This window comes from Nicrophorus vespilloides, unplaced genomic scaffold (genome assembly GCF_001412225.1).
Source record: "Nicrophorus vespilloides isolate i.1.1-1 unplaced genomic scaffold, Nicve_v1.0, whole genome shotgun sequence".
Classification (NCBI taxonomy): domain Eukaryota; kingdom Metazoa; phylum Arthropoda; class Insecta; order Coleoptera; family Silphidae; genus Nicrophorus; species Nicrophorus vespilloides.
In genome coordinates, this window is record NW_017097424.1 from 66,224 (window position 1) to 79,128 (window position 12,905).

Below are 12,905 nucleotides of genomic sequence, written 5' to 3' on the forward strand. Positions count from 1 at the left end.
CGCAAACAAAATTCCGACGCTGGAGATGTCGTCGAAGTCCTGACACACACAAAAAAAACTTTGAATGGACGTCCTTTGGACTCGTTCCACCCTCGCTGTATTTTTTTTGTGTGTTCGCTTCCAGCTTCCCATCATCCCGTGGAAACCCTTTCAAACTTCCAACACTTCGGATCTCGAGAAAAACTTTTTTTTAAGGGATGAAGTTTTGCTTTCGCAGCACTCACCATCTCACGCGAAACTCCTGCAATACTTCCATTCCCCGCTAATTAATCTTGATAAATTTGTTCTCCTCTCTTTCTTCTTTTATTTTTGTAATTTAATTATCAGTTTCTTACAGTTTTGCTGTTGAAACCAAAGCTTTAATCACTTTATGATTATATTTTGTAATTTTCCTGAAAGTAGTATATATGATGTAAAAAGCTTATTTTTGTCTACAATTATTTTATATAAATACTATTAAAATAACGCATAAAAAACATCACAAATTTGAGAAATAATTCGATTTGTTAAAGTTAAAAACAAACGTAACGAAATATGTTGTAACTTGTACAAAAAAAACAGTTTTAGGTTTTTTGCTTCTTTGTGTGTTCTTGCTGTGGAACCGTTATTCGGGCGGGTGGTGGTGCTTGGAAATCTACATAAAAAAATGTGCTCGTGCTTTGCCGAATTATGTGTCTATGGTGCATCCAGGTACCTTAACAGTTGTATTGGCTTAAAAAATGCAGTATGGTAATGGTGGCACACTTCCAACGGCAAATCGGTAAAAAACAACCCCCATAAACTTAACAATCCAGCAGTTTTTTACGCGTGCCGTCGAACTGCGTGGACTCGGTCGTAAATTTTCGTTTTTTAAGCTTCAACCTCCGGTTTTTTATCCATAAATCATTGGTCAGGCTAAAAAATGATGTTTTATTACTTTTGCTCGTTTTTTAGCGTAATGATCGTAATGACCGTTTTTTAACCATTTTACACTTCATTCTATGCAAACCACAGATACCACAAATAAACGATAAAATAATTTAAATATAAAATTAATTGTTATTTTCTTTTTTGATATAATTAACAAAAGTTATATACAATTAGAAAAAAATCTACTTAAGAATAAATACTTTTATTTTATTAAAATCTTGTAAATATGCAGCTTATTCGTGTGAGTAGAAAACTCAACAATTTGTATGCATATTTTTATGTATAGTTGTTAATCTTTGTAATGCTTTACTGTATTTATTTATGTTTCATTATATTTATTCGTTAAAAAGCATACTAATTTTGATTTATTCAACAAAATCAACATTGGATGCAAAATTAAATTAACTGCAAGGATTGGAGTGTTTATTTCATACTTTTTTTATTACAATTATTTATACAGCAAATATTATTATTAATATATTATTCGATGATTACACAATTGTTTGTAAAAAAGTAATAGTTTATTTAAGCATTTTTTTGTTCATCCTAATTTTACCTCATTTTACTTAAAATGAAACATAAATTTTAGGAATTTAGTTTTTTTTTTCATTTTTATTTATTTTTTTATGTAATTTTGTTATTAAAACTGTTTAGAATTGTATCATATTATTTATTATTAATGTATAGTTGAATTATATTAACTATAATATTAATTATGAGTGAAAAACAATTAGAAAAAAAACGATATATTTTAAGTAAAAGTGATAACTTCATTGAAAATCATTCATAAAAGTTTATAATTTTATAAAGAAAATAATATTTTAGTTTTATTTCTAATCGTTTTGAAAAGTAGTTGTTTTTTAAAATGTTTCTTTTTTTGCTAAATCGCATCTTTTTACTATAAATGTTTATCGATTTTTTTTGAATCGTAAAATATTATTTTCTCAAACGATTCTCTTGATAATTTTGAATATTAGTCAGCTTGTTTATATCGTCTAGTGTGTATGAACTGAAGTTAATCCCTTGTGGAAGAATTAAAATAAATAAAACGTGTTAAATAACGTTCTATTATTCTATTTTAATTTGAATTCTTAAATGTTGAACAATTCTGACGGAATCGGTTTCAAAGAAGAGAAATTTCAATTGTGCGCGAATTAAATTGCATTACTTTGCAACGTTGATTTCCTCTTCAAAGTTGATTTGCATTGTTTCATTGTACCGAAGAGAGGTGTCGAGAGATAGACAAAACACGGTTTGTAGATATTTTCAGTTTCCTGGATGATTTAGGAAGAGGAATACGAAATCCGTACGCGCCCTCTCTATTTCTCCTGACTTTAACAACAACAAAAAACCAGGAAAAATTCGTTCACTCTGTCCGTAGTATTTCCATCTTCGCTCTTCTTTCGGTCCCAGGGGGTACTCCAATTCTCCCCACCACCGCCGCAACTCGAACGCACCCCCACTATATACTAATGAGAGGGGGTAGGTGCGTTACGTTGTCGTAGGTTCTGTTAACTGTGCGTGCATGAGCTTTTTGTATTCAGTAAGCTTTCGAGTTTCATGTGTGACACAACCACAGCTCGACAGTAGCGCAGAAACATTACGCAAAGTTACGTAACGAACAGCATAACAGGGACATATAAACACTTTGACACTGACGAGTTCCTTCAGTTATTGCTTACCATTTATAGAGTGTGTATGCTAGCAACAAACAAGTGACCAATTGGACTTTTACCCCAGTGGATTTAAACCATATTTGTTATTATTTATCGACGACAGTGAGAGGAAATGCCTCTACTACAAGAAAACACACCTAACAGAGGTAAGTTTTAACAACAATTCTAGTCGAATCCCGAAACATACCCGCTGTAAACAAACTACCCACACGTGATCATCCAATGTCAAGTTCAAAAGTTCTCAAAGTAAAAAAAATGTTTACAACAACAAAACTAAATTTTAATATTATAGTTAAAAATGTATCAAATCAACAAATACGAAATTATTTCAAGTCTCTTTTAGGAAAAACTTATTGTTATCAGAAACTCAATACAAAATAACAACAATTATTATTATAAAAATATAATTTGACTATAAGTTATCGAGTTATGCAAGATTTAATAATTTAAACAATATCTTTGTTCATTGCCAAATATTTTCTGTTTACTTTATAATTCAATGTAATTTTAATTATAATAATTCATATAGTTGTTAAAAATCTATATTAACTATTAAACAATTATTTTATTAAAGATTGTAGTGCAATTTTAATGAATTCATTGAATAAATATTAATTGACTTCAAAGCAAGTAATTTTTTTCAAAGATTAAGATCAAAAGTAAGTTTTGTAATTGATGATTGGAGTTGAAAGAACATGAGTAATTGGTAATTAAAAAAATATATTGTTGTTGTCAATAATGATTACATTTAGATAAATGATCAAATTATTTTGTGTTAGGCTTTGTTTTGGACGTTCTAATATATTGTAGATGATTTGTTCCTGATTTGAAGTTTTGTGAGTGATAACAGTAGTTGCAGTTTAGTTCCCATGATTTAAAAGTTCAATATTTACATGGATTGTTATTTCGCTTTTGATGATAAGAGGAGGTTTCGAATAACCATTACGGTATAATTAAAGTTTTAATTAGAAATAGAAAGGCGCGAAATTTCCCACAGTCGTTATCAGAAATCAAATAAAGAGACCGACGCAAAGAATTCGTAGTAATTATACATCGTTCGTATTTGTGCAAATCGGGGCTAATTAGAAGTGGGAGAGAGATGAAGCGTGGGTGGTGGTGGTGGGGATGATTTGCGCAAACGAAGCTCCGCCCGCATTATGTAATTAGGGCTGGCACGCATGTTTCCCCGGTAACGACGGTAATGATCTGCGTAATGAAATACGCGGCGCGTATCCCTCAACTCCACCTCTTCGGAGATGTCCTCAGGAGGCGCAGACGCGAGCCATTAGACTCGAGACCATTATCTCCACCCCTTTTCTTCGTCACTAGCTCGCTCGCACTTTCAACCCTTCCTTCGGAACACAACCGACGATTTTTTCAAGAGAGATATACGCGAAACGTCAATTGCAAACGTATGAGGGTGGGTGAAGAAGGCGCAAAACCGTTGGCCGTATGTTTGCTCGCTTACTTACAATAACATCCCTTCGTATTTTGGGGTAGTTTCTTAAGAAAACTGCAACAGTCTTGAATGACAATGGATGGGACACGCGGCCCATTGGGCGTCGTTCAAGCGGAATGTCTTCGCATTGCACGACGTGTGTCGCAATAGCCGGATCACAATAGAACGCGTCCTTTTGAATGGCATTGTATGATGATGATGTACCATCCCATTCCGCCCGACCAAACGCATCCATCCTGAGCACACAACGACTTGTTTACGCAACCATCGCTTTCTTCCATTGCTTATCCCTAATTGTTGTTTATTTCTTGCAGCTATGTTAGGAGAGGACGAAACCAACACCATGAGCCCAATCTCCGCCATGTCTTTCCCGGCATTCGGAAACACTGCGATGTTTACGCCGACGCAAATTTTGATGGCCTCTCAGATGTTGGCAGCCTCAGGTCTTGGATTACAGCCGAATCCGGCATTCTTCCATCCCGGTCTTTTTGCAAACCCGTGGGCCGCGAATTCACCACCATCGCCGCCAACAGAACAGCTGTCGCCAGCTCTGAAATCGAGGAAAGTGAACAACAACAATAACAACATTGTCACAAGCAGCATGGTCGAGACGAGAGCACCTAAGAGGAAGGTGTCGAGGAAGTCTGAAACGGAGATCCCGTTGACGTCGCCCACGTCCAGTTCTTCTCCTCAATCTGAGAACGGCAGCAAGGATAAACAATTCACATGCGGCGTCTGCAATAGATCTTTCGGTTACAAGCACGTCCTCCAGAATCACGAGAGGACGCACACCGGAGAAAAACCGTTCCAATGCACCGAATGCAACAAACGGTTTACCCGTGATCATCATTTGAAGACTCACATGAGGCTGCACACAGGTGAAAGGCCATACCATTGCGAGCACTGCGATCGTCAATTTGTTCAGGTTGCGAATCTAAGGAGACATCTGAGGGTGCATACAGGTGAAAGGCCGTACTCTTGCGAGCACTGCTCTTCACGCTTCTCAGATTCCAACCAGTTGAAGGCGCACGTCCTCATTCACACCAACGAGAAGCCGTTCTCCTGTGATCGCTGTGAGGGTCGGTTCCGCAGGAGGCACCACCTTCTTCACCACAAGTGCGGAGTACCAGAGAAGGAGACCACCCCCGAAAGATTCGAGTCACCCGAGATGGACGTGAAACCCATGAGATTGATGCGTTTGTCTAACGAGCCACTTGTACCGATCTCCATGATGGGACTCCCCGAACAAACAGAACCCGAAGACCTATCCATGAGCACTGGCCTCCACTCCCACAGCAGTGGCGACTCCCCAATGTCGCGATCGCCCAGCTCAAGGGAGTCCTCCGTCGACGGTGACGAGATCGAAGATTCAAACCAATTCCTGCGGGTGAACTCTTAGTTGAATCACCCGTCGCGCATAGTTTAAGAGTACAAGTCATTAATCTTAACCATTATTACTTTTGTTAACAAATTATTATTATTTTGTTTTTCGTGTATATTGCGGGATGTTTTCGTTGTACAGTCAGGTATGCAAGTTCCTCAAAAACAATAGCCTAGGATGTGTTACTGCTTCCGTGTAGATGTTTTAACGCGAGTGTTGTTTCCTTTTCATTTGCGCAATATTCCAAGAAACAAATAAGAAAAGCACTCAACACACACAAACAAATGCACGAACGAGAGGAGACTTTGCTTTTTAACGAAACGACAGAAGTGGTAACAATCACATTTTATTCTCTGTACATAAAATAAATATATTTATGATATTTAACATAAAAAAAGGCCAGTTTATCTCTAAATTCATTCTAAATATTCGTGATGGACAGAAAATAACCGAGGATGAATCGTGCTTTCAAAAAAAACATGAAAAGAAGGACGTAACGGTTCGTCCTTTTTTTACTCCAGTTCCATATAATTTTACAAGTCCGCCTTCGATACCTGGATTTGCATACCGGTAAAAAGATAAAAAGAGGCTGGCCAAATCGAAGGCCGTTTCTGCTCCAGTTTTGAGAAACCATGCGTTCGGGTGGTCATTATTATTGCCAAGGGTGCCCTTTCGCAAAAATACAAAAACACACAAAAAAAAATGGAAAGAAAACGGGACTATCTCAAATATCGCCCACGCCCGTAACACAATTATCAAATATTTTTTGTTGTGCACAAAAAAAAAGATAAACATGTGCACCCTCCCCGAATATAGACATAACGGCTTTTCCTATTTTCTTACCGTCGCTCGATTTCACAATGGTGACCTATTGGGTTACTTACGACCCGTGCAAATCGCGACCGCAAGACAAAAGGAAATCCCCGGATCAATTAAAGTTGGGAAACGCGTTTGTAAAATTATATGGACACAACGGAGCGGAACAATCGAAGCTCATTTATCAAAAAAATGAAATAAAATAAGTAATAGAAAAGAAACTAGTTCTGCGGATAGTTCGAAACCCGTTCCTTCGCGACGGTTAAAAAGCAAAGTTACACCACCACCGCTCGATGTAGTTTGTAAATGTTTATGTGTAATCGAATTGCACCCTTCCGTCATTGTAAATAATCCTAAAACCTATATAATTCGATATCTGTGTGAATGTTCTAGGAGACACTTATTGTAAATTTGTGGCTGTATTAATTGTTATTATTTTTTAATTGTTAGACGTTTCTACTACCCTTTCCTTTCCTCTATAGCCAACCAATGTTTTAGGTTCGGTATATTTTTGTTCCCCAAATTATTGAATGTAAATAGTCCTTAAATCATCTCATCTCTTGTACATAAAAATGCGCCAAAAAAAAACTAAAACCATACGACTAGAAGAGAAACGTTGTTTCTGCAGGTACCTTATAAAAAAAATTATGTAAAGTGCCATTCTCTATCTATGAGTTATTCTATACTATTTTTTATTTTGTGAGGGAGCTTTGTCCCCCTTGGATTCCTATTAGTTTTTATTTTAAATTATATTTTATAAACTATATTATTATAACAAAAAAAAAATGATAACAGGGTTACCAATATTATATTAATATTATTTTTATAATTTATGATTTTTTTATTTAATTCCGAGAATTTAAAACCAAAAAAAAAAAATGAAGAAGAAAAGATGATATATAAATATATTTTTGTATATATACGAAAGAAGGTACAAAACGCTACCTCCCAGTACCTAAGATTGTTGTTGTGAAACACGAACTATTTCCATATATTATATGAATGTAACTTTACAAGACTGATTTTTCATAGATTCCTAAGTAGACAGAATTATTACGTGTGTAAGTAAATGAATGACAAAAAAAAACAACAAGTAAACCATAAAATGTTGCATCTTTTCGTGGTTGTTTTTGTTTTGCTGTTAAAACGCAATTTGATCTATATGATTAAAGATCGTTGCGTTTCTCACTCAACGTTTCGTTTCGCTCTCTGATCCTTTTGTTAATGTTTTCTTTAAAAGAAACAACAAGAAGACGAAGAAGAAGAAGAAAATGACGAACAAACGAATTATTGTAAATGTATACTGATTCTACCTCAACAATTCAAGTACAAAACTTTTTGAAATGATATTCGACCAATTTAATTATCGCTGTTTCTCGAAAGGTTTCCGAATTATTAAAGCTCTATTATTAATACCTCTCTATTTCTGTCCTCTTTCATTCTCGTTTTACCTATTTCCTTTTTTGGGGAAATCCAATTAGTCGTTTCGATGTAACGTAATTATATTAAGCTGTGGATATGTGAAAACCTACCCCTCCGGTTTGGACAAATTTTTTGAATGTAAAATGTATTATAATGCCCGCTCTTTTCCCCGTTATACTATGTATATGTGATCACCTAAATATTTGATTGATGTCTGATAACCTGCCACCACTCCTGATCCCATGCAATTTACCCCATATCCTGAAACCCGTCTCCTTAAAAAATATAAATGTACGATTTTATGTCAATAACTATTTTATTATTAAAATTTAAAATTACCAAAAATTATATATATGATATAAATATAATATGTTCGTTTACAAAAATTAAACATGTTTTTTATTACTTTGTCCTTAAATAAATCCTATACTTTTTATAATCAACAAAATAGAACGTAAGGCACAGGCAGATATTAATGTAAATACTTTTAAATATTCGTTGAAATCTATCCAAAATACCAACATTCACGTGTATTTTATCATATAATTAACATATATAAGCAATTACTTACAATTTTTTTCAGTTTTATTTATTTTAGTTTATGAAATTAATTAATATCAACAAATATTTAACAAAGATTGCAAATATATTAGTAAAATTATATATATATGGTTTGAATATAAATCATAGTAAATTTTTTAAAAATTGATCAATTGTCTAAAAACGTTTGCATTGTACAAATTGTATTATTATATATTATTGGATCGAAATAATAAATACCTCCCATAGTGCGGCTTGGATCAGTCCGGATTCAATATAGTTATGTCCTTCCCTTTATACAGTCAAGTATGGAAGAATTAAATACATACAAATTGTGTTATTATATATTATTGTAAACTTTAAAACATTTTATAAACTTGTACTTGATCAAAACAATAATTACATAAATATCTCGCATAGTGCGGCTTCGATCATTCCGGATTCACTATAGTCATGTTTTTCCTTTTATACAGTCAAGTATCGAAGAACTAAATACATACAAATTGTATAAACTTGTATTTTATCGAAACAATAATTACATAAATACCTCGCATATTGCGGCTTCGATCAGTCCGGATTCACTATAGTCATGTCTTTCCCTTTATACAGTCAACAACTAAATACATACAAAAATTAACCTTACAAATTTCTGTATTTATTTGTGTACTTACTCGAATAGTCCGGTTTCAAACAGTCCCGAATATTGGCAAAACAGATTATCAATAAATATTTTTACATATTTCATTATTTTACAAAAATTCTAAATAAATTTGTTATACAAAAGGTCTGAAGGAAATAATATTTAAAAGAAGTAAAAAAAATTAAAAGAATTTACTAATAGAAATTTGAAAACATTTGTTAACCCGTCTGTCCTGAATAGAACTCATGTAGGTGAAAATATATAAAATCTTCTATAAGAAAATGTTGATTCTACCAATATAATTACCATAATTGATGAAATTAGATAGAAAATACCAAAAAAGAAAATAATATTTTAATGTCTCATCTCATCCTCTGTGCGGATGTATTTTTCGTTTTTAAAAATGTATAGTAAATGTATAGTTTAATTTTGACAACAGTTCTAAAATTAGAGATTAATTGTACAATAATCTAAAAGAGAATATTAGATTTCAACATTTAGTAAATTCATTTGCGTAAAACTTAAATTTTCGTAGAATTAACAGTATCTAATTTACTTACCTTCGTATGTGGGAACGTTGAATAAGTGTTACTTTTACATCTGGTGTTCGGTGCTGAGGAACCGCATTCAAATCTTGAACGGAAGCTTCCGAAGCGTTAAGAAACGTTCCAAGTTGAAGCAGAACTCGTTCAACGTGTACAAATTCGAGAAGGAACTCTCGCAGCTGATGGATCTCCACCAGGAGCTCGTCTCGATGTCGCGCATGATGAACGACATGTTTGAAATCGAGATCGTCTGGCATTTCACTATTATTTTCAACCAGATCTTCGCTAACGGCTACTACACCATGTTCATCATGACTACGAGGAAGAAGGACCTCATGGTGTATCCATTTACCTTGGTCGAGAATTCCGTGTACGTCTATTTCGAATGTTCTATCCGAATATTCCATCAATAAATTTCTGATTAATACTGAAATACCGATTACTTTATACCGATTATTTTATCAGTAATATGTATATTTGACATACATATTTTGGCGGTAATATCGATTTTTTATACAATGCATAGATATTGTATAAAATAATGCAAATAAAGAATTTGGAAACGTAAATAATGATCTTATTTACATTACAAGAGAGGCGCTCGATACAGGCGCAACTAGATGAAGTGCTTATAAGTCTGCGTATATATCCGCTTTTAGTTGATTATACTACAATCAAATAGTCGTATCGAAGAACTATATTTGAGTACACAATTATTTCTTTACTTTTACATTACTTATACAGCAATTTTTGTGCGGTACTAAAGTTCTCGATTCAAACCGACCGTGTTATTGGCGGAACCGATTACTCGGACTATTCGAGGTTTTGCTGTACTGAAGAAATTGTATACATATTTAAAGAAAACCAATGCAAATAAATCTTCAATTATAAAATAGACAATTAATAAATCAAATAATGATTTAATACAACTTAATTATTATACTAATATGTATACATTTTTCAATAATTATAAAATAAAGATCTAGGTGTAAATATTATCAAATAACATTAAACATTAATAGAAAATAAAAACTATTATCAACTGCAATTTTATATAAATATATGCATTATATATTTTCAAGTTTGTCGTGAATTAGATATGAATTGATTATAACTTATTTTCACCTTATAGCTACGTGATGTAGATTATAATATTGTACTTTCTAGTATTAAAATATTGTCTTAGTTAATCTAAATATAAATAACAAATGCGCAGTTGTATTATATAAAAAGTTGATCTGTAAATAAAGATAGATTATCTAGTCAATTTTAATCAAAACATTATCAAATAGACTCTTTACTTTATTTGGTATTTACAGTAAGTCAGTATTTGTAATTGATGTTGTTATAAGAATATTATATAATAAGTAATATAGCTTTTAACGAGAGATTAATATTTGAAGCATATTCATATTGAGGCATATTTCTAAATATAATAATAATCTAATTTTTTCTTGGAAGTAAGCTTCTTTCAAAAGAAAAGAGCAAAAAGAAAACAAGAAATAAAGTTACAAAATATTGACTTATGAATAAAAATATGGTTACTTTTATCAGCGAAAATTAAATTCCAAACATACCATTCTGAGACATCTACTTTTAAAGGTAAAACGACAAATTGATGACTGAATATTGAGTTTTCTGTAATAGTTATGGAATGATTATAACGTTGAATAAGTTCATTTTTTAGAAACACAATTTCAACATTTGAATAATAGATATATTTATTCAATATTGTTACAGAATATGACTAGAAAATTAAAATACATAAATAAATTTTCATCAAAAAATATTTTAAATTATAAAAAAAAAACTTTTTACTAAAATTGCCTAATTGTAATTGATACTTTCCAATTATAGAAAAGCTATAAATTACAACATAATTGTACTATAATTAATTACTTACGCAATGAAAGATAAATATCGCACGCTAAGCAAATACATATTAATTGATTACAAGCTTTTACAATATTTTTTTATTGTCAGATGAACGTACTCAATGTTCGTGCGAACGTACGACTTACCGTCGGACGCTTTGCATCACATCATGTAAATTCCCGTACTTAACTTGCAAATGGACTGCATTTTTATTTCAGTTTTACAGTGAAGTTATATAAAATGAGTTTTCATAAAGCAGTTATCTGTAAAAGTCATATACAATTTGAATACTCCATGTAATTATTACAATTGTACTTATACGAACATTTCTACATTGGTTTAGTCCGAACAATTATGTACGTATTATCGAATGCACTTCAAACTAAAATTTGACCTGTTATTTCGTTCTATAAAGTTTATTGAATAATGTTATTCAATAAGCGAGTAAATATTTAATTTCCCATACACAACTTGTTAATGGAACACATTTTCATTTTAGTTATTCAGTGAAGATAAATTTTCCTAAAATGAGTTTTCACAATAGCAGTAATATACATTTTTAATGCTTCATGTAATTAATACTCAGAATAATGATGAACCTATTGTCGAATACACTTCGAAATATTGTACGTCAAGTGAATGCTGCATGTATATTTCGTTAAAAATGTTGATCTATTATTTTGTGCTTTAAAGTTTATCGAATAATGGTATTCAATAAGCGAGTAAAGCATCTCGTGATCATTATAAAGTTGCAGATGATGGAGCTGAGAGCGGATGGGTCATTGTTTGTAAACACGCGTTGTTTATGGAATGAAGGATTCGAGTTACCGTTCAATAGAATACCGAAGGGTGGATGGATATATAGAGACATTCTGCAGCGCTGTGCAAATTCTGTTGCGTCCCTCCACCACCTCCATCTCCTTCTCAACCCCGCACCGAGTTTTTCGGGGTTCGCAGCCCCCGCGGGCTTTGCGAGAGGAATTTTAATCAAACTGCCCCTTATTTCTTTTATCGAACATAAAAACAACGGCTCGTTGCTGATTTGCATGAGGAATAAGATATGAATTATTGAAGAAGTGCGCGACGTCGGCGGAGCTTTCCCTATCTATCTCAGTCACCCCCTTCAGAAAAAAAAATATACGAACCCTTACCGTCGTCGTACCCGTCTTCGTCTCTTCGTTCTTTCATTTGCGTGCGCTGAAGAGGGACGGCGCGAGTCGACGGATCGCGCGCGCCCTTTTCCCCTTTTTTTTCCCTTTGCGAAGGGCCGTGCGGCGGCGGGGAGACGGCTTCGGTTTCGGGATGGACGGGCGGCGCGTCGTTCGTTACGCAATTACGTGCAACCCGAAATTATCGCGAGAGGCGCATGAATAATGAATCGGCCGGACAAATTGGGCTGCCCTTCGTATTTCCGATCCCGTAATTCGCGGCGGCACATCCTTAATGTCCTGCAATTAATTCTGAACGGGAATGGAAACGAATGCGTGCAGAGAACAAGGATAAAAAGTGCTGCTTGGAGCAACATCAAACAGCAACGGGCATCATCAACGGACAGACTTTATTGCTTCACGTGTTCGCTCGCCGTTTCCATAATTATCAACTTTCAACATTATTCAGAGCCCTTACGCTTTCGCTCTCACAT

At 33.6% G+C, this 12,905-nt stretch overlaps 1 protein-coding gene across 1 annotated transcript; it reads left to right on the plus strand.

The window, feature by feature from the left end:
• Positions 1-1,965: 1,965 nt before the first annotated feature.
• LOC108560048 (protein krueppel-like) lies at positions 1,966-7,031 on the plus strand. The gene is made up of 2 exons (XM_017917474.1): positions 1,966-2,731; positions 4,359-7,031. The coding sequence occupies exons 1-2, from the start codon at positions 2,698-2,700 to the stop codon at positions 5,441-5,443; spliced, it is 1,119 nt and encodes a 372-aa protein (XP_017772963.1). The 5' UTR covers positions 1,966-2,697; the 3' UTR covers positions 5,444-7,031.
• Positions 7,032-12,905: the final 5,874 nt, after the last annotated feature.